The sequence below is a fragment of the Haliotis rufescens genome, unplaced genomic scaffold (genome assembly GCF_023055435.1).
Source record: "Haliotis rufescens isolate VD_foot unplaced genomic scaffold, xgHalRufe1.0.p SCAF_18, whole genome shotgun sequence".
NCBI lineage: Eukaryota > Metazoa > Mollusca > Gastropoda > Lepetellida > Haliotidae > Haliotis > Haliotis rufescens.
In genome coordinates this window covers 10,810,967-10,833,651 of record NW_025963868.1, presented here as the reverse complement: position 1 = coordinate 10,833,651, position 22,685 = coordinate 10,810,967, and the positions used below count along the sequence as shown (strand labels likewise).

Here is a 22,685-nt window from a genome sequence, read left to right as displayed (position 1 = left end):
TTGTTTGTTTGTTTGCTTGTTTGTTGTTTGACACCTCACTCAGCAGTGTTCCATCTATGTGACGGCGGTTTGTAAATAATCGAGTCAGGACCAGACAAGCCAGCGAATAACATCATGAACATCGATTCACGCAATTGGGATGCATCAAGCAAGTCAGCGAGCCTGACCACCCGATCCCGTTAGTCGCCCCTTAGAACAAGCATAGTCGCGTTTTACGCCAAGCATTGGCTGCTGAAGACCTATTCTACCCCGGATCTTCCCTGGTGTCATTATCGTCTTGTCAAATGGGGAGACAGATGAACATAGCAAGAATTTAGAAGAGTATTGTGATCCTTGTAACTCTTTGACTCTTTTGACGGTGTCAACAAATTGCATAATGCTGTAAACACTCGTGTACACAATCACCTATAAGGAAATAACAGGTTTTCTACAAGAAGCGTATTCTTCACATTAATATGTGCGATATAAGCTACCTAGGTTAAGCGTTCACGTGACTGAATTAGATGAAATGTGGGATAGGGACCTAGCTGACGTCAGTGGCCATTCGAATGAAACGTGGTGTACGTTATTTGCTGCTGACCATTGATATTCCTTCACGGTATTTGTAGGTAGACCCACTGGGAAACGGTACAAACAGACATCTTGACAGTTGGGCTGTCGGGAAAAATCTGAGTAAGGCAATGACTTTGCAACTATGTTTAACGATTTTGCGACGAAACAACACATACACGTTAATTGTGACACAAAACGAAGAATCAAGCCTTATGATGCAGAGGGAGACATTTGGACATTGGACCCGTGAAGATCCGGGGTAGAATAGGTCTTCAGCAACCCATGCTTGCCGTACACGGCGACTATGCTTGTCGTAAAAGGCGACTAACGGGATCGGGTGGTCAGGCTCGCTGACTAGGTTGATTGCGGTTGATTGCGTGGATCGATGTTCATGATGTCAATCACTGGATTGTCTGGTCCAGACTTGATTATTTACAGACCGCTGTCATATAGCTGGAATAATGCTGAGTGCGGCGTTAAACAACAAACAAACAAACAATACAATAATAAACAATGCCACATAACACTAACGCGGCGTTAACCCGTACGCACGTACAGTCACTCACAGTCACGTCGTGACGTAAATGATATATTGTTCAAAGCGCAGTTAAACCTAATTATCTCACTAACACATTCAGCCAACGCGTCTTAATCCAGTTCAAATACTGTTCACAGCGACAGTGGCTATATGCCGAAAAATTGCTGATGTGAAGAAAATCTTAACTCACTGAAAGCCGCGTTCTAACTTAAGTGACAATGACCGAATTATCAATTACCAAATGCTGGTTCTGCCAGAGAGCAAGGTAAGTTCGGGGTGAGGTCCATGCATTGTTTAATAAAAGTTGAAAACACAGACACGCCTCTCCAAACACGGACTTTGTGTGATGGCGGTTCTTGTCGGCAAAACCATATATACAAAACAAAAGTTTAAATAAATTTTATTGATCATAATATATAATAAATAATACAGCGCGACTGAATGATAATAATTGTTAAATGTGGATTGTACAAAAAAGATATTGAAAACATACACGGATTAACAAAACTAAGTTACGTTAAATAAGTGAAAAGCGCGAAATACGGTATAAAAATAATGTAGCCAGGTAATGATATATTTGTTGTATACGTTGTTATACAGATGTGCGGGTTTGCTACCGAACAAAATACCTGAACAGGCAAGGAAATGAAATAAATGAAATTGAGAATTGAATTTTTTTTTAAATAATGAAATTAAAACACAGATGCATGTGTCTTATTTTCAAAATCTCAAGTATAGTTAAACTATCGGCTCCCGTTGTATGAAGAAATGCATCCCCTGTTATTAAATAGTTACTGTATTACATTTCAGTACATTATAGATTCAAATGGAAGTTTATTTGTTATCTAATAAATACATTCGTCACTGTATCACCGAGGAGCTCACATCAATAATCTCTGACGTTTCAAAAACAGGTCACTGCAGTGGTGGTGTTTTAAAATGAGATCACAGAGGTGGTGTTTGAAAACAGGTCACACAGGCGGCCTTGTCAGAACATGTCAAACTGGTTGTGTTTTAAGAACATGTTGTGGAGGATGTATCGCAGGCCTTGCGGCTGTCGTCCCACACTAGAGTAGCGGGACAGGGTCGGTTGTCGATAATGAAGCCACCGTTACAGGATGCGTACACGTTACAGCCGTTGCAGGATTGGTAGTCACCGTTGGCAAGGCCGTTGCAGGAACTGACACAGGGGTCTCTGAGGCAGAAATATTTATATTTGCATTGCAATGAATCAGTTTAAATGGGTAGGACTTTTCATGTCTTGTACCCAAACCTTAATCTACCATGACCCTTTATTTTGTAATTCTTTACTTAGGGAGTTAAATACACACACTTGATTGGATTGCAAAGGAATTCAAATTGTTTGTTTTAAAAAAAATCTAGTGCGTAAATTTCATGTCAGTCAGCAATCTTACAGGTATATAACCGCCCATATAAATAATTTACTCTCAAAAGAGGTTAAAAGTAGAGATCCCCGCCATCGAGTTACAATAACACATTCAGGTGACACACTGTGGGGGTCCACATTAGTCTTTTTGTCATGACTAATATCTGGTGTTAAAGTGGGGCCACGGCTGGCCCAGTAGCCAAAGGCGCCGCAATTCGCTGTGCAGAGTAACGTCCCTTTGGAGTCCCAGAAACCCATGATAGTGGGTTCACCCTGATGTTTCTTGGTTATCCATGCTCATGAATTTCAGCGTCTAAATGCAGCATAAAGCTGACACACCTTGTTATAACTGTTATCCTGTTCAAAGCTGCGTTAAACCCAACTCACTCACTCACTCACTCACTCACTCACTCATTGTACTCACGGGGGGCAGGTGGTTGAAGTCATCTCGCAGCGTTTGAGTGTGTCATCCCACACTGTGCCAGCAACGCAGGGTCGGTTGTCGTACAGGTAACCGTTGGCACACGTCGCGTACACGTCGCAGCCGTTGCAGGATTGGTAGTCACCGTTGGGGCGGCCTGAACACGCTGCGATGCACGGGTTTGAGGCGACTGAAGGAGGGAAAGTGTCTAAATTATGTGTTTGCCTAAACGATGTCAATTTAGTGCGTGGGGTATACGACCGAATAGAGGTATGCATGTAGCTGAAATGATGGTCAAAGTGGCGTTTACCTAACTCACTCACTGACTCACTCTTGTGTATAGCGACATCAGCAGCGGCCTTGTTTGTTTGTTTGTTTGTTGCTTAACGCCGCACTCAGCAATATTCCAGCTATATGACAGTCTGTAAATAATCGAGTCTGGACCAGACAATCCAGTGATTCACATCATGAGCATCGATGCCCGCAACTGGGATACAATGACATACATCAACCAAGTCAGCAAGCCTGACCACCCGATCCCGTTAGTCGCCTCTTACGACAAACAAAGTCGCCTTTTACGGCAAGCATGAGTTGCTGAAGACCTATTCTACCCCTGGTCGACACGGATCTGCTACAGTGGTACCTACATCTCGACGTGTCAGCATAACATAGACAGAAACACGAGATTTAAAGTACCGACACACAAAGTGTCATAATTGGGACGAAAAAGTTTTCTAAACCCCGACAGGCGGATCCTGTTACAGCCAAGGGAGACAACTTCACAGTCACAGAGAGAGTGGCAGCGCCTAACACACCTGGGCAACTCGACCCCTTACTTCAGGCGCGCTCGTTAAGTTCACGAATACAATACATAGCCCAGGCATGGTCTTATGCCGCTTCTAGCAATACTAAGATACTAAGACACCATCTGGGGATCAAACCTGGACGTTTGCGTGACAAGCGAACGCTTTAACCATTAGACTACCACCGCCCCCAAAAATAAATCAAGTGAACATACCGGCAACTGCGTACATGCTGCAGAACACAGCGACGACAAGGACTTGTTTGGAAACCATTCTGAGGAGTATTTCTGGAACTAGAAAATGTGTAAACCATTAAAAGACACGTATAGCATAAATAACACCCCACTTTCATTTGGTCACCCGAGCACAGTACACACGTATCTATACACCAGGTACTCACAGATGTCGAATTGAAATGTTAAAAGAAATGGTCAGCGCTATTCTCCTGATTTAGAAATGGCGTAACCATTCATTTTAACTGATCTCTGTGTGGAACTCATTTGGTGCCCAACCTCTCCTGGTTGTAAGATGCGCCTTACTGGATAGATGCTCATGATGTCAATCACTGAATTATCTGGTCCACACTTAAAGGCTGCCGCCATACAGCTGGAAATAGCCGGAGTGTGGCGTTAATCAAACAAACAAGCACGCAAACTTTTTATAGAAGTGAAGAGATGAATAACTTACAGTTGTGGGTGATGGAGCTGTCGAGGTGGTCAATGATACACTGTTCAGTTCTGTGGCTGTATTTATACAGCCAGCATTACTTATCTCGGCTGCCAATCGGAGATCGTTATTTCCTACCTTAAGCCTCGGGAATGATGGTAACTACACGATACTGGCAGATAGCCTCCCCTGCCCCGAGACATAGATCGGCGTGTTACGTCAGGGCAATCAGAAATAGATGTTGTGGCTAACGGATACATTTCCTTGCAGGCGCCGTCATATCAGATGCAATCAGCGCGACATTTGCTTAGGCTGAAATAAGTTAACAGTTCAAGAATTTAGAGGTATATTTCATATGACGTCACTCGTATACTCTTTTAATTTAAAAAATTGGAAACAGCTTTTTTATTCGGTTTGTTTATCTTATTGCAATTTGTTTGATTGTGAAGGTGCTGTCAATATAATCTTGTTAAATATACTTGTTTGGTTCACTCATGTGGATAATTATTGAGAGCGACGCGGTAATACACGGTCTTACACGCAAAGGTTAAGTAAATGCGTGAATTAGGATTAACGGCGCTTTATAACGTGGTTGTGGTGCCGGTGCCAGTATCTGTATCAAGTATGACGATGTTGTGGTGTCAGTGCCAGTATCTATATCAAGTATGACGATGTTGTGGTGTCAGTGCCAGTATCTATATCAAGTATGACGATGTTGTGGTGTCAGTGCCAGTATCTATATCAAGTATGACGATGTTGTGGTGTCTGTGTCAGTATCTATATCAAGTATGACGATGTTGTGGTGTCTGTGTCAGTATCTGTATCAAGTATGGCGATGTTGTGGTGTCTGTGTCAGTATCTATATCAAGTATGACGATGTTGTGGTGTCTGTGTCAGTATCTATATCAAGTATGACGATGTTGTGGTGTCTGTGTCAGTATCTATATCAAGTGTGACGATGTTGTGGTGTCTGGGTCAGTATCTATATCAAGTGCGACGATGTTGTGGTGTCAGTGTCAATATCTATATCAAGTGCGACGATGTTGTGGTGTCAGTGCCAGTATCTATATCAAGTAAGACGATGTTGTGGTGTCAGTGTCAGTATCTATATCAAGTATGACGATGTTGTGGTGTCAGTGTCAGTATCTATATCAAGTACGACGATGTTGTGGTGTCAGTGTCAGTATCTATATCAAGTATGACGATGTTGTGGTGTCAGTGTCAGTATCTATATCAAGTACGACGATGTTGTGGTGTCAGTGTCAGTATCTATATCAAGTACGACGATGTTGTGGTGTCAGTGTCAGTATCTATATCAAGTATGACGATGTTGTGGTGTCTGGGTCAGTATCTATATCAAGTAGGACGATGTTGTGGTGTCTGTGTCAGTATCTGTATCAAGTACGACGATGTTGTGGTGTCAGTGTCAATATATATATCAGGTGCGACGATGTTGTGGTGTCAGTGTCAGTATCTATATCAAGTAGGACGATGTTGTGGTGTCTGGGTCAGTATCTATATCAAGTGCGACGATGTTGTGGTGTCAGTGTCAATATCTATATCAAGTGCGACGATGTTGTGGTGTCAGTGCCAGTATCTATATCAAGTATGACGATGTTGTGGTGTCAGTGTCAGTATCTATATCAAGTATGACGATGTTGTGGTGTCAGTGTCAGTATCTATATCAAGTACGACGATGTTGTGGTGTCAGTGTCAGTATCTATATCAAGTATGACGATGTTGTGGTGTCAGTGTCAGTATCTATATCAAGTACGACGATGTTGTGGTGCCAGTGTCAGTATCTATATCAAGTACGACGATGTTGTGGTGTCAGTGTCAGTATCTATATCAAGTATGACGATGTTGTGGTGTCTGGGTCAGTATCTATATCAAGTAGGACGATGTTGTGGTGTCTGTGTCAGTATCTGTATCAAGTACGACGATGTTGTGGTGTCAGTGTCAATATATATATCAGGTGCGACGATGTTGTGGTGTCAGTGTCAGTATCTATATCAAGTATGACGATGTTGTGGTGCCGGTGCCAGTATCTATATCAAGTATGGCGATGTTGTGGTGTCAGTGCCAGTATCTATATCAAGTATGACGATGTTCTGGTGCCAGTGCCAGTATCTATATCAAGTATGACGATGTTGTGGTGTCAGTGCCAGTATCTATATCAAGTATGGCGATGTTGTGGTGCCGGTGCCAATATCTTTATCAAGTGCGACGATGTTGTTGTGTCCGTGTCAGTATCTATATCAAGTATGACAATGTTGTGGTGCTGGTGCCAGTATCTAAACTAGCGTCCAGAAAAAAACTTGGCAACTTGAAAAATGAAATTATTGAAACACAGATACTTTCACCCAAACGCAACAAAGCCAAAACAAGTCGCCTAAACCCATCGAATAAAAACTCGTGCAATTACTGAAGTGTAGTGCACGTGTTGTTGTGGGAAAGTGATTTTGTAAGTAAAGTCATTATTCGCGGTTTTTTTAAATTGCACGTGAACAATCGCTAGAAAAAACTGCGAAGTTTATCTCTTAGAAATGCAGTATGAAGAAAAAACACCAAAGGAATGCCCAGGTTAACACAAGAACAACGTGAGAGGGCTATAGGAATGCTGCAAATGGGGGCAACACAATCGCATGTTGCAAGAACATTCAACTGCTCCCGTAATACCGTTGTCAACTTGGTCCAGCGATTGAGAGTAACAGGTCGCACATCAGACATGCCAAGAACAGGCACACCAAGGGTGACCACGACCCATGAAGATCTCTACCTACGCACATTGCAGCTGTGTAATGGTTTCCTACCTGTGAGGTCATCGGCAGTGAATGCGTTGGGTCGTGTGGTCAGCAGGCAGACAATAGGCAGAAGACTAAGGGCAGCAGGGATCAGAGACTATATACCTTACAGAGGGCAACTGTTGACGAATGAACATCGTCGTCGAAGACTGAGATGGGCGCGAAGTTAGGCGTTGGCAACGACGTGATTGGCAGCGTGTCCTCTTCACTGACGAGAGTAGGTTCTGCATGTTCCATTCTGATGGCAGACACCGTGTGTATCGTCGAAGAGGCGAACGTACTGCTCGTTGTTGTGTCGGAGAGGTCGTACCCTTCGGTGGTATGAGTGTCATGGTGTGGGGTGGCATTTGTGCTGATGAGAGGACGCCATTTGTCATCATTAACGGTAACTTGAATGCCGTACGCTACAGGGATGAGGTTTTACGCGTTGTTGTGCTTCCATTTCTTCGTTAACAACCACAGGGTATTGTGTTCCAGCATGACAATGCTAGGCCACATACTGCTTACATTGTGCAAAACTTTCTTAATGTCAACAATTTCCATGTGCTGCCCTGGCCAGCTCGTTCACCAGACCCTAATCCCATAGAGCACCTTTGGGATTTCATGGACAGGCAAATTCGACGACGACAACAACCTCCAACCACCAGGAATGAACTCATCCAGGCCCTCCACGAAGAATGGCGACGCATCCCACGTGATGTCATCAGGCGACTGACAAATTCAGTTCGTAGGAGAGTGTTTGCCTGCATTCAAGCCAATGGAGGTCACACACGCTACTAGGGTGACACAAACACCATCTATAGTCATTTTGTGCCGAGCTAGTCATTTGCACGTGTAATGAAAACTGTTTTGCATAACCGGCCCCACCTGAACATTACCAGCCATATTTAATTCACTTGTCATGTTATTGTTATGACTTTCTGCCTAAGGTTGTGGTAAATATTCATGTTTACAATACAGTATATTCTGATCGTTTATGTTTTGGTGTTGTTTCGCTATCGAACTTCAAATAGGCTGCCAAGTTTCTTTTGGACGGTAGTTTATAGTGTTGTGTCGCCTCGGATTTGTTTGTTGTGTATTCGTAGTGATTTGTTTGTTGTGTATTCGTAGTGATTTGTTTGTTGTGTATTCGTAGTGATTTGTTTGTTGTGTATTCGTAGTGATTTGGTTGCCAGAAATGTGCTTGTAACCAATGACTACGTTTTGAAAATTGCCGATTTCGACGTCAAAAGAAACTTGCGCCATGAAGATTACTACAGACCAACAAAAGCTGTAAGGGTAAGTGTAGTTATATGAGTCATTCTTTACTGATTTGCAAGGAGATGGGCATTTTTTTACACGAAGTTGTCAACCGGTCCCAGGTGACGGGTTGTTATCATACCTCCATGTCAGAATGTTTGTTTGTTGTTTAACGCCGCACTCAGCAATATTCCAGCTTTATGACGGCGGTCGTAAATAATCGAGTCTGGACCAGACAACCCAGTAATTGACATCATGAGCATCGATCCACGCAGTTGGGATAAGATGACATGCATCAACCAAGTTAGTGACATCTAACCACCCGATCCCGTTAGACGTCTGACCCGTGGAGATTCCGGGGTAGACTAGGTCTTACGCAACCCATGCTTGCCTTAAAAGGTGACTATGCTTGTCGTAATAAGCGACTAACGGGATCGGGTGGTCAGGCTCGCTGACTTGGTTGATGCATGTCATCGATCCCAATTGGGTGGATCGATGCTCATGATATCAATCACTGGATTGTCTGGTCCAGACTCGATTATTTACAGACCGCCGTCATATAGCTGGAATATTGCTGAGTGCGGCGTTAAACAACAAACAAACCAACGTTAGATGTCTGTTGCGACAAGCATAGTCGTCCTTTGGGGCAGGTCTAATTGCTGATTGTCATTCTGAGAATTTGAAAGTAAGGTTCTTAATGAAAGTTTTAGCACAAGATATACATTGTTATTTAAATATTCAATGCATTTGTTAATACATAATAAGCATTTTGCTTGTTTAGTCTTATTATAATGATTTAATTGAATGTTAGAATATCAGATATTTTTTAAACACCACCAGAACATGTATATAAATACAAAATTGATCTACAGTGATAAACATTGTTGAAGAAGGTGTTCATTTTGTTTGAATGAATTGCTATTGAAAAGGCTTTAGTCCAAATCAGGTGATGACTTGAAATGCGGTTTAACGTCGCGTTCAAGATTCTTGCAGTTATATATAGCGACGTGCGTGCGTGCGTGCGTGCGTGCGTGCGTGCGTGGGTGGGTGGGTGGGTGGGTGGGTGGGTGCGTGCGTGCGTGCGTGCAGTTATATATATAGCGACGTGCGTGCGTGCGTGCGTGCGTGCGTGCGTGGGTGGTTGCTTGTAGTTGCCAGAACGTATGCCTGTTTCATAGATATGCCGAAATACGATGCCGCAGTTTAACTGACTGATTATGAATCCGGAGCAGTGTTGAAAGCTAGCGGGAATTCGGTGTTTTCGGATAGATATCCCTTCAGCACCTGGTAACCGGATCAGACGCAAGCCAGTTCGTGAAAACCGCATCGAATCGCCCTCTATTTGCTCTTTCAGCCAACCTTCTAGAAACTGTCGTATCCCGACAGGTCTCGAACGATCAAGTCTGCAATATTTGTCAACAACAACCAGGGCCAATACGTCTCATTTATACACGCTGCCGATGTCTGCTGCTCAAGCCTAGCGACAACATCTATTGATATATTTTACCAGCGCTTCAATTAGTTTATGCCCCTTGGCAATCACTACAATTAATTAAAAGCTAAAACGAGATTTACATGTGAGGCGAAGTGTGAGCATAATTCCATCGATATATCAATAATACTTAGGGGTCACGTGAGAGAATGTCTTCAACGAAAAATGATTGATTCCCTTCTATTCTCAGTGATGGGCGGATGGGCACGTTACCCCTCATCTCCCCGAGGCAAGAGAGTTAACTGACTTTAAAAGTCCAGTTTCCACCCTTGCCGAACTAGGCTGGTATTACTGGGCTCGATCGTAGCGCCACCAGTGGCTATATAGAGAATACTACACTCATTCTCGTTAGATACCATTTTTAGGAAACGAGTGGACAAGTTTCGTCAAAATGCTATCTAACGAGAATGAGTGTGGTGTTTTATTTATTACCCACGTTAAATATATATTTAAGTGTAAATACATAACAACTTTCGTTGTTTTCAAAAGTCACATTAGCGCCGCGCTTTGAATATCGGACCTACAGTCGGCCACTCGCACTGCCGGTGTCCCGTCTGTGCAATCAACATGGTTCGGTTTCCTTGATCTATCAGCTGAATTTATATCATGTTCGTACCATTTTGGAAAAGGGAAATCAGAGTATTCGCCAAAGACATTCATGTTAACTGTACCACCCTATACTGAAGACATGAAAATCAACAAACTCAAGTCTGCGTGCATGTCAGTGACCACCGGAATAAGAAAAGACAACCGTGATCTAGGCCAACTCACAGTGTTTTACGCTAGAGATAGGGAATGTTATTGTTCACATTTGGGATGTTTGGGGCCACAAAATCAGAAGTCAGGCACACTTCCACGGAGTTTTCGAATGACTTGTATCAGAACTGTGAACTTTTAGTCATCTGGTCGTGCAGTCGTGTACGTTCATTCATGAACAACACCTCCCGTAACAGCGCCACAAAATACGCTTCGAAGGGGACACTGATGGCACAACCGGATCATCCCAAGTAAGTCTAAATATCTGTCCAGATAGTTTAAACAGACTTCATTTCACCACGCTTATCCTTTTACGTTAAATCAAATTGAAAGTTGCGAAAGTGGTCGGGTGCGCCACGCTCATGGGGACCCTCGCACTATGATCAGTAGTCGTACATTGTAAATGGATACAGCTCGACGGATTTATTATCTTACCACCTGTATCTTCAGCACGTGGGTAATAATACCAGTTTTGTCCCTTCTAAGCCTCTCCTATGGACCAATCAGATTCCACCTCTCGTATCACATGCGTTTGCTTCACACAAAATGGTGGCGCCCAGTCAGGACGATCTGATCGATAATCAAGATCCATATTGTGTCTTACATCGCGAAATGCATCAAATCACGTAAGGACCTTGATTAAATACATGGAAAGATTTGGAAAAAATCTGCTGACAACGAGTTTGCGGTGCACATGCTTTGCAAATCCTGCAATCGACCGAGATCTGCATGACAGTTTACGAACCGATTTCGATTTCGATGCGCGATTTTGATTGGACTATGCATAGACACGTTAGTCCAGCCAAATTGTAACTCCATAATACCAGCCTAGTTCGGCAAGGGTGGAAACTTGACTTTTATAGTCAGTTAACACTCTTGCCTCGGGGAGATGAGGGGTAACGTGCCCACCCGCCCATTACTGAGAATAGAAAGATTCAAACATTTTTCGTTGAAGACATTCACTCACGGGACCCCTAAGTATTATTGATATATCGATGGAATTATGCTCACACTTTGCCTAACATTTAAATCTCGTTTTAGCTTTTAATTATTTGTAGTTACTTGGTTGAGCCATGTCATCGTATCCCAATTGCGCAGTTCATGATGTAAATGACTGGATTGTCTGGTTCAGACATGATTATTTACAGACCGCCATCTTATAGCTGAAATATTGCTGAGTGCGGCGTTAAACAACAAACAAACAAACAAATTGGGTCAGACATTTTCGTAAGTACTGATCAGTCCAGACTTAGCCGGCGGTTATCGATATCAGATTAATTCATGAAATTTCCGTATTACTTACTTGTGGATCACACAATAACATTCAATTGAAAACTTGAAAAGTGTAAATGAAGCATGTCGAAACAATTAATTAGCTAATTCGCAAGTGACTGTCTGCGCAAGCGTTTTCTCTCACGGAGCCCTAAGTATAGATATTGAGAACGAACTTGTCGTAAGAGGCGACTGACTCAATCGGGTGGTCAGGCGCGCTGACTTTGTTGATACATGTCATCGACCCCAATTGCATTCATCATTTAGCTGGAATGTTGCTGAGTACATTAAACAACAATTAAACAAACAAACAATACAATAATATACACTGCCACATAACACTAACGCGGCGTTAACCCGTACGCACGTACAGTCACTCACAGTCACGTCGTGACGTAAATGATATATTGTTCAAAGTTCAGTTAAACCGAATTATCTCACTAACACATTCAGCCAACGCGTCTTCATCCAGTTGAAATACTGTTCAAAGCGACATTGGCTATAATCTTAACTCACTGAAAGCCGCGTTCTAACTTAAGTGACAATGACCGAATAATCAATTACCAAATGCTGGTTCTGCCAGAGAACATTAGTCAAGGTAAGTTCGGGGTGAGGTCCATCCACTGTTTAATAAAAGTTGAAAACACAGACAAGCCTCTCCAAACACGGACTTTGTGTGATGGCAGTTCTTGTCGGCAAAAATATATATACAAAACAAAAGTTTAAATGAATTTTATTGATCATAATATATAATAAATAATACAGCGCGACTGAATGATAATAATTGTTAAATATGGATGTACAAAAAAGATATTGAAAACATACACGGATTAACAAAACTAAGTAACGTTAAATAAGTGAAAAGCGCGAAATACGGTATAAAAATAATGTAGCCAGGTAATGATACATTTGTTGTTTGAAATAATAAATAGTTTCATTAAATGACTTCTATCAGATTTGTTTTGACAAATGGACAGATTTCGTCAAAATTTATAATGCCAGTTTACCGTCCTTGATTAACGTTATACGTTGTGATACTGATGTGCGGGTATGCTACCGAACAAAATACCTGAACAGGCAAGGAAATGAAATAAGTGAAATTGAGAATTAAAAGTTTTTTAAAATGATGAAATTAAAACACAGATGCATGTATCTTATTTTCAAAATCTCAAGTATAGTTAAACTATCGTTTCCCGTTATAGGAAGAAATGCATCCCCTGTTATTAAATACATTTCAGTACATTATATATTCGACTGGCAGTTTATTTGTTATCTAATAAATACATTCGTCACTGTATCACCGAGAAGCTAACATCAATAATCTGAGATGTTTCAACAACAGGTCACAGAGGTGGTGTTTCAACAACAGGTCACAGAGGTGGTGTTTCAAAAACAGGTCACAGAGGTGGTGTTTCAAAAACAGGTCACAGAGGTGGTGTTTCAAAAACAGGTCACAGAGGTGGTGTTTCAAAAACAGGTCACAGGGGTGGTGTGTCAAAACAGGTCACAGAGGTGGTGTTTCAAAACAGGTCACAGAGGTGGTGTTTGAAAAACAGGTCACACAGGCGGCCTTGTCAGAACATGTCAAACTGGTTGTGTTTTAAGAACATGTTGTGGAGGATGTATCGCAGGCCTTGCGGCTGTCGTCCCACACTAGAGTAGCGGGACAGGGTCGGTTGTCGATAATGAAGCCACCGTTACAGGATGCGTACACGTTACAGCCGCTGCAGGATTGGTAGTCACCGTTGGCAAGGCCGTTGCAGGAACTGACACAGGGGTCTCTGAGGCAGAAATATTCATATTTGCATTGCAATGAACCAGTTTAAATGGGTAGGACTTTTCATGTCTTGTACCCAAACCTTAATCTACCATGACCCTTTATTTTGTAATTCTTTACTTAGGGAGTTAAATACACACACTTGATTGGATTGCAAAGGAATTCAAATTGTTTGTTTTAAAAAATATCTAGTGCGTAAATTTCATGTGAGTCAGCAATCTTACAGGTATATAACCGCCCATATAAATAATTTACTCTCAAAAGAGGTTAAAAGTAGAGATCCCCGCCATCGAGTTACAATAACACATTCAGGTGACACACTGTGGGGGTCCACATTAGTCTTTTTGTCATGACTAATATCTGGTGTTAAAGTGGGGCCACGGCTGGCCCAGTAGCCAAAGGCGCCGCAATTCGCTGTGCAGAGTAACGTCCCTTTGGAGTCCCAGAAACCCATGATAGTGGGTTCACCCTGATGTTTCTTGGTTATCCATGCTCATGAATTTCAGCGTCTAAATGCAGCATATAGCTGACACACCTTGTTATAACTGTTATCCTGTTCAAAGCTGCGTTAAACCCAACTCACTCACTCACTCACTCATTGTACTCACGGGGGGCAGGTGGTTGAAGTCATCTCGCAGCGTTTGAGTGTGTCATCCCACACTGTGCCAGCAACGCAGGGTCGGTTGTCGTACAGGTAACCGTTGGCACACGTCGCGTACACGTCGCAGCCGTTGCAGGATTGGTAGTCACCGTTGGGGCGGCCTGAACACGCTGCGATGCACGGGTTTGAGGCGACTGAAGGAGGGAAAGTGTCTAAATAATGTGTTCGCCTAAACGATGTCAATTTAGTGCGTGGGGTATTAGACCGAATAGAGGTATGCATGTAGCTAAAATGATGGTCAAAGTGGTGTTTACCTAACTCACTCACTCACTCACTCTTGTGTATAGCGACTTCAGCAGGGGCCTTGTTTGTTGGTTTGTTGTTTAACGCAGCACTCAGCAATATTCCAGCTATATGACGGCGGCTGTCTGTAAATAGTCGAATCTGGACCAGACAATCCAGTGATTGACATATGAGCATCGATCCACGCAATTGGGATACGATGACATGCATCAACCAAGTCAGCGAGCCTGACCACCCGATCCCGTTAGTCGCCTCTTACGACAACCATAGTCGCCTTTTGCGGCAAGCATGGGCTGCTGAAGACCTATTCTATCCCGGATCTTCACGGGACAGGAGCAAGGTAACGGTGCCGTAGAAGTTACTGACATTATTATTATCATTATTAATCGTTTTTTTGTATATACTGGGGTACAGATTTTGTCCTAAGGATACCAGATACAATCGTTTGTGACGTCATGAATAATAGCCTCATTTTACTATTAACACGTGCGATGACGTCATAATTAACTTTTCTGTTTTTTAATTACCACAAAAACTACTTTTCTGCATAAATAAGCCACTGTGTTTCAAGAAATAGTCTATTCTCTTGCAGTGACCATTATGGCGTGTGAGTTCCCGTCATTAATATCGTGGTGATATATTCAAACATTTAAATGAGCATTGTAAAATCGTGATTTTTTTTTAGTTACAACACACCACAACAATACTGTTATTGCAGCAAAGCGACAGTATTTGGGATACGATGACATCAAGTCAGCAAGCCTGACCACCCGATCCCGTTAGTCGCCTCTTACGACAAGCATAGTCGCCTTTTACGGCAAGCATGGGTTGCTGAAGACCTATTCTACCCCGGATCTTCACGGGTCTGGTACAGTGGTACCTACATCTCGACGTGTCAGCATAACGTAGGAAGAAACACGAGGTTTAAAGTACCGACACACAAAGTGTCATTATCGGGACGAAAAAGTTTTCTAAAACCCGACAGGCGGATCCTGTTACAGCCAAGGGAGACAACTTCACAGTCACAGAGAGAGTGGCAGCGCCTAACACACCTGGGCAACTCGACCCCTTACTTCAGGCACGCTCGTTAATTACACGAATACAATACACAGTACAGGCATGGTTTCATGCCCCTCTTAGCAATACTAAGATACTAAGACACCATCTGGGGATCAAACCTGGACGTTTGCGTGACAAGCGAACGCTTTAACCATTAGACTACCACCGCCCAAAAAAATAAATAAAGTGAACATACCGGCAACTGCGTACATGCTGCAGAACACAGCGACGACAAGGACTTGTTTGGAAACCATTCTGAGGAGTATTTCTGGAACTAGAAAATGTGTAAACCATTTAAAGACACGTATAGCATAAATAACACCCTACTTTCATTTGGTCACCCGAGTATCATACACACGTATCTATGCACCAGGTACTCACAGATGTCGAATTGAATTGTTAAAAGAAATGGTCAGCGCTATTCTCCGGATTTAGAAATGTGGTAACCATTCATTTTAACTGATCTCTGTGTGGAACACATTTGGTGCCCAACCTCTCCTGGTTGTAAGATGCGCCTTACTGGATAGATGCTCATGATGTCAATCACTGAATTATCTGGTCCAAACTTGATTTATAAAGGCTGTCGCCATACAGCTGGAAATAGCCGGAGTGTGGCGTTAATCAAACAAACAAGCACGCAAACTTTTTTTAGAAGTGAAGAGATGAATAACTTACAGTTGTGGGTGATGGAGCTGTCGAGGTGGTCAATGATACACTGTTCAGTTCTGTGGCTGTATTTATACAGCCAGCATTACTTATCTCGGCTGCCAATCGGATCGTTATTTCCTACCTTAAGCCTCGGGAATGATGGTAACTACACGATACTGGTAGATGGCCTCCCCTGCCCCGAGACATAGATCGGCGTATTACGTCAGGGCAATCAGAAATAGATGTTGTGGCTAACGGATACATGTCCTTGCAGGCGCCATCATATCAGATGCAATTAGCGCGGCATTTGTTAGGCTGAAATAAGTTTACAGTTCAAGAATTTAGAGGTATATTTCATATGACGTCACTGGCGTACTCTTTTAATTTAAAAAAATGGAAACAGTTTTTTTATTCTGTTTGTTTATTTTATTGCAATTTGTTTGATTGTTGCTGTCAATATAATCTTGTTAAATATACTTGTGTGGTTCACTCATGTGGATAATTATTGAGAGCGACGCTGTAATACACGGTCTTACAACCAAAGGTTAAGTAAATGCGTGAATTAGGATTAACGCCGCCTTATAACGTGGTTGTGGTGTCAGTGCCAGTATCTATATCAAGTATGACGATGTTGTGGTGTCAGTGTCAGTATCTATATCAAGTATGAGGATGTTGTGGTGTCAGTGCCTGTATCTATATCAAGTGCGACGATGTTGTGGTGTCAGTGCCAGTATCTATATCAAGTACGACGATGTTGTAGTGTCAGTGTCAGTATCTATATCAAGTACGACGATGTTGTGGTGTCAGTGTCAGTATCTATATCAAGTACGACGATGTTGTGGTGTCAGTGCCAGTATCTATATCAAGTGCGACGATGTTGTGGTGCCGGCGCCAGTATCTATATCAAGTATGACGATGTTGTGGTGTCAGTGTCAGTATCTATATTAAGGACGACGATGTTGTTGTGTCAGTGCCTGTATCTATATCAAGTATGACGATGTTGTGGTGTCAGTGCCAGTATTTATATCAAGTATGATGATGTTGTGGTGCCGGTGACAGTATCTATATCAAGTATGAGGATGTTGTGGTGTCAGTGCCAGTATCTATATCAAGTATGGCGATGTTGTGGTGTCAGTGTCAGTATCTATATCAAGTATGACGATGTTGTGTGTTGCCGTCTTCGCCATGCTTGTGGTTTTGACACAGAGGTCCAACGTTCTGGGTGGGTTTGACAAGGCGGAGCTTCCTGGGAGAAGTCCCATTTGATGTCTGGGCTGCGTGTAGAGGGGGCAAGGGCCCTGAGCTGATGATGAGCCTAACTAGCCTGACTGTGCCAGGATCATCCAAACCCTCTTTGCTGCATTTTTTTATTTTAATCTGTCTCCTCCTCGCTATTTATCTATAACAACTCTGGGCCTTACCGTCCTCTTATATAAAAACATTCAGGGTCTTACCGTTCTCTTATACACGTCCAGATACTGACAACTATCAGCTGAGGACGACATTGCTAGAATAAAATACAAACTCAAATTAATAGTGCCTCGTGTGTTACGAAAAAATGCTAGATGTTCTGATAACGTATTTTTAAAAACGTATAATTGTGCCGCACTTCCTTTTAAGGAGAAAAGTAGTCTCAAACAAAGATCCAATCCAATGTTACTGACCACCCGATCCATTTCGTCATCTCTTGCCACAAGCAGGGAGTCGTATTCTTCCACGGGTATCCACGAGGTCTGAATTACATCAGGGCCCCCTTGCACAAAGCGATCTTAGCGCAAAGATGATCGTAACTCCCATTCTTTAACATAGGCTTATCAGAAACCGCGACCACAATGGTAACACTTCATGTGTTGATAACATGAATAAGGTAACAGATAGCACACAGCCCCTGGGTGGGGAAGCTCAGATCAGACCCACCCTCGGGGTGCTTGACCCGGGGCAGTTACATTGCGCCGGACACCACGCAATACCACGGTGTAAACCATTATATCACCGTGCCCTATCGGCGCAGGGAAAGATTATATCAGGGGACATGGCTCTAGCATCACCTTTCTTATATCATTTCCACGCGTTTGTACTGGGAAAATCAACTTTTATTATATAACGATGAAGAAACAAAAATAAAAGATTAAACTGTTGGGACAACCTTTTGATATCGAGCAAAAATATAGTGAGGGTAAAAAATAAACAAGGTTATATCAGTTGAAATACATTGAACTTTAGTTAATTCAAACTTTTAGAAATGATGTATGGCTCATAAAATGTTATAATATTGAATCGACACATTACCAGTAGACCAAATAGGATCCTTATCTGACCTCGTCCTTATAAATACATTGAGGTGGTGAGGTGAGGTGAAATGGGGTTTAACGTCGCGTCCAAGATTATTGCACTAATATAGCGACGTGCATGCACGTGTGTGTGCTTGCTTGCACTAGCCCGGGAAATGACGATTTAAAAATATCTTATCAACTTATGTATCATGAAATTTCAACTTGGTATCTTGAAATTTTAACTTAGTATCTTGAAATATCAACTTAGTATCTTGAAATTTGAACTCAATACCTTGATATTCAACAAACAAACAAAAAAAAAACAAAAAAAAACAAATGGCTCTAATGGGCTTCCGTATGCTGCTGATCATGACAACACTCAAATCTCACCAAAAATAAATCTCAGCTTTAAAACTCCATTACGTGTTCCATTTATCGCATTGCTAACCCTGCTTGACTGGTTAACTGACAAACCTGTATAGCGTTGCCGAGATGTACTCCTTGCTCCTATAGGCACAATGAGTACCTGGATCTAGGCAACGCTACTCGCCGCATGTAGCCGTAGTAAGTAATGTGTATATAATAATGTCTTCTGATAACGGAGATTGCTGTCTTCAGCTGAGGCCATGTTTGATTATATGTTTCTCGATTCGTGCGTCGCTCAGAGAGTTGCTTCCCTTTGCCGTGACAGAATCCTATGATCGTGACGACTTTAAATCTCGGCTCGACCTTATTGTGTTTCTAGGTTGGTCAGCACCATGCCATGATCGTGGATTTCACCAAGTGGTAGACGTCTGAGACCTGCATCGGGGGCACGGGTGGCCCAGTCGTCTAAGGCGCCGCGATTCGCTGTCCAGAGTTGCGTCCCCTGGGCACGCCAGAAACCTATGATTGTTGGTTTGAATCCCGGTTCGCCCCGATTATGTTTCTAGGTTTGTCAGCACCATACCCGTGCTCGTGGGTTTCACCGAAGTGGTAAACGTCTGAGACCTGCATCACTTCGGGCTTTCCTCCCCAGTTAAGAGCTGATATAACAGGAAAACGGTTCAATGCGGAAGTTGAACCACAACCACTCTCTCGCGCGTAACTCGCCGTTACTCTTTGTAGATTCTTACAGTTATTATTGTTATGATAAAGATCACTTGGGAATTCCCAGGCTGATAAGTAAAATGGGGTTTAACGTAGCGTTTATGGTTATTTTGTGTGTGTGTGTGTGTGTGTGTGTGTGTGTGTGTGTGTGTGTGTGTGTGTGTGTGTGTGTGTGTGTGTGTGTTTGTGTGCGTGTGCGTGCGTGTGTGTGTGTGTGTGTAAAAGTCCTATCTTGTAGTTTTAGACCTCGTAGATACGATCCCGCAGTTTAACACTCAGACAGGATACACTTCTCAAACACAGTAGGGGCGGTCGGGTAGCCTAGTGGTTAAAGCGTTCGCTCGTCACGCCGAAGACCCGGGTTCGATTCCCGACATGGGTACAATGTCCCCCGCCGTGATATTGCTGGAATATTGCTAAAAGCGGCGTAAAGCGGCGTAAAATCAAACTCACTCACTCACTCACTCACTCAAACACAGTATATCGACTCCGAGCCGACAGTCCGTGTTTTAGCCCCTTAATGGCGAGCTCAAGACAGGGTAACAACACATACCATATTTTAACGTCTTTTGGTATGACGGGGCTGCTGATCGAACCACCGTACTGCCGCTCTCTGGGCAGACGCTCTATCCACTAGACCACGAAGGCGGTCTACTAAAAAAATATTGGTGGTTGCACTGTTTGATCTGGAGTATTAGGTCATCGTACCCCGAGGCTGAGAGCCGTTGCTCAGTGAACCTGATTGTAATCACTGGTTTATCTGGTCGAGATTCGATTATTAACAGACTGCCGTATTTCAGCTGGAATATGTCTGTCTGTATGTGACGTGAAACATCATTCACGCATTCAGTAATCACAAGCATATTTCTAATGGTGGTTCCAACGTGAAAACCCCCCGATCGTATGTTGCTCTTTATTCCAAAATGGAAATATCATTTTTAGTATGTCTATGACACTGATATTTTTATCGGTTTCTTTATTTTAAAAAAGACTTCACCAAGAGCCGAAAAAAACAGTTAAACCTTAACCTACACGGGTTTATAAAAATCCAAGTGTCGCCCAAGTACAGTAAACTACGGTTATAACGAACTCAAAGGGACTACTAATTTTAGTTCGTTATAACCGTAGTTCGTTATAAGCATATATACATCATAACTACAGCAAATAATCGGGACCCAAAAAGTAAGTTCGTTATATCCGTCAGTTCGCTATAAGCGTGTTCGCTATAACCGTAGTTTACTGTACGACCCTTGGTTTGACAGCACCATACCCTAGTACATCTTGATGCAACTTAAGGGAATATTCATTCTCAATCCCTCATTCACTCTTAAAACGGATCGACCGCCTCCGTGGTCTAGTGGTAGAGCGTCCGCCCGGCGGAGAGCGGAAGGTCCGGGGTTCGATCCCCAGCCGCGTCATACCAAAAGACGTTAAAAAATGGTACTTGTTGTAGCCCTGTCTGGCGCCCGACATTAAGGGGCTAAAACAAGGACTGGTCGGCTCGGAGTCAGTATACTGTGTCTGAGTGGGGTATTCATGTTAAACTGCGGCATGGTATTTCAGTGGGCTAGCACTATAAATCGGCATCAGTCCGGACTAGTACAAGCAGCCACACACACACACACACACGTGCATGCACGTCGTTATATAAGTGCAATAATCTTGGACGCGACGTTAAACCCAATTTCACCTCACCTCACCTTATAAACGGATCAACGGGGTACCAACGCCATACGGCGCTGCCTCTCGTTATGCAGGATACTGCAGCTGACACCATCCCACTGCGATTGACTCTACCCGTCATCGTTTACACGTAATAATACTGAACAAGGTGGCAGGTTAGTCCTGCTGTTAAAGCGATGGCTTGTCACGCTGAAGACCCGTGTTCGAGTCCCTCCATGTAGACTCCGTGTGAAGCATATTTCGTCCCCGAGTAAGTGTGCTGCTTTCGCCCAGCGTCATGTTAAACGAGTAGTGAGCAGATGAAGAGTGAGTGAGTGAGTGTGGTTTTACGCCGCTTTTAGCAATATTCCAGCAATATCACGGCCGGCGACACCAGAAATGGGCTTCACACAATGTACCAATGTCGGGAATCGAACCCGGGTCTTCGGCGTGACGAGCGAACGCTTTAACCACTAGGCTACTCGACCGCCCCGCAGATGAAGAAATGCGCCGCGAGCGGAGGAAAATAGTCTGTCGTGTTAGGTGAAGGCTATATTCCCGGAGCCACAATAGTTCGCCTAATGATGGCAATGCAAATACTATTGGTATTGCAGAAATATTTCTTTTTTGTTTTGCCTTTCGACATCTTGCGATTTGAGTGCAAAACAACCTTGAAACTATTTCAGTGAAATAATGTGAGTGAGTGAGTTGGGTTTAACGCCGCTTTTAACATTATTACAGTTATATCACGGCGTGCCAGCTTAATGTGTGAGGAAAGTCCGAAGTGATGCAAGTCTCAGACGTTTACCACTTCGGTGAAACCCACGAGCACGGGTATGGTGCTGACAAACCTAGAAACATAATCGGGGCGAACCGGGATTCGAACCCACAATCATAGGTTTCTGGCATGCCTAGGAGACGCAACTCTGGACAGCGAATCGCGGCGCCTTAGACGACTGGGCCACCCGTGCCCCCTCAGTGAAATAGAGGCGTGACAACATCACGTTTGAATAACCCGTAATTGGGTGCTTAACCTTATCACTGCGGGCTTTCCTTACCAAATAAGCTCACACGCCGTGATATAACTGGAGTACTGTTCAAAACGACGTTAAACCAAGTTTGTTCACTCTCACTAGCTCATGTGAGACTAGGTTGTTTGTCTGTTTGTTGTTTAACGACGAGCTCAGCAATATCCCAACTATGTGACGGCGGTCTGTAAATAATCGAGTCTGGACTAGACACTCCAGTGATTGACATCATGAGCATCGATCCACGCAATTCAGATACGATGACATGTATCAATCACGTTAGCGAGCCTGACCACCCGATCCCGGGTGGCGCCC

General features: G+C 43.1%; 2 protein-coding genes across 2 annotated transcripts; both read right to left on the bottom strand.

Moving 5' to 3' along the window:
- Positions 1–1,817: 1,817 nt before the first annotated feature.
- LOC124121900 lies at positions 1,818–4,459 on the bottom strand. The gene is made up of 4 exons (XM_046485026.2): positions 4,389–4,459; positions 3,917–3,994; positions 2,902–3,088; positions 1,818–2,285 (listed from the first exon to the last, which is right to left on the bottom strand). The coding sequence occupies exons 2-4, from the start codon at positions 3,972–3,974 to the stop codon at positions 2,105–2,107; spliced, it is 426 nt and encodes a 141-aa protein (XP_046340982.1). The 5' UTR covers positions 3,975–3,994; positions 4,389–4,459; the 3' UTR covers positions 1,818–2,104.
- Positions 4,460–12,647: 8,188 nt separating this feature from the next.
- LOC124119147 lies at positions 12,648–16,421 on the bottom strand. Its single transcript, XM_046481561.2, has 4 exons — positions 16,346–16,421; positions 15,867–15,944; positions 14,316–14,502; positions 12,648–13,711 (listed from the first exon to the last, which is right to left on the bottom strand). Exons 2-4 carry the CDS (start codon positions 15,922–15,924, stop codon positions 13,531–13,533), a joined length of 426 nt encoding a protein of 141 aa, XP_046337517.2. The 5' UTR covers positions 15,925–15,944; positions 16,346–16,421; the 3' UTR covers positions 12,648–13,530.
- Between the last annotated feature and the right edge of the window lie 6,264 nt (positions 16,422–22,685).

Bases quoted from the DNA above. Each gene is read 5' to 3' on its own strand.
- LOC124121900 (XM_046485026.2), bottom strand. From the start codon at position 3,974: ATGGTTTCCAAACAAGTCCTTGTCGTCGCTGTGTTCTGCAGCATGTAC. The intron at 3,089-3,916 runs GTATGTTCACTT...TCCCTCCTTCAG, and splicing joins CAGCATGTACGCAGTTGCCG to TCGCCTCAAACCCGTGCATC. The intron at 2,286-2,901 runs GTGAGTACAATG...TTTCTGCCTCAG, and splicing joins ACTTCAACCACCTGCCCCCC to AGACCCCTGTGTCAGTTCCT.
- LOC124119147 (XM_046481561.2), bottom strand. From the start codon at position 15,924: ATGGTTTCCAAACAAGTCCTTGTCGTCGCTGTGTTCTGCAGCATGTAC. The intron at 14,503-15,866 runs GTATGTTCACTT...TCCCTCCTTCAG, and splicing joins CAGCATGTACGCAGTTGCCG to TCGCCTCAAACCCGTGCATC. The intron at 13,712-14,315 runs GTGAGTACAATG...TTTCTGCCTCAG, and splicing joins ACTTCAACCACCTGCCCCCC to AGACCCCTGTGTCAGTTCCT.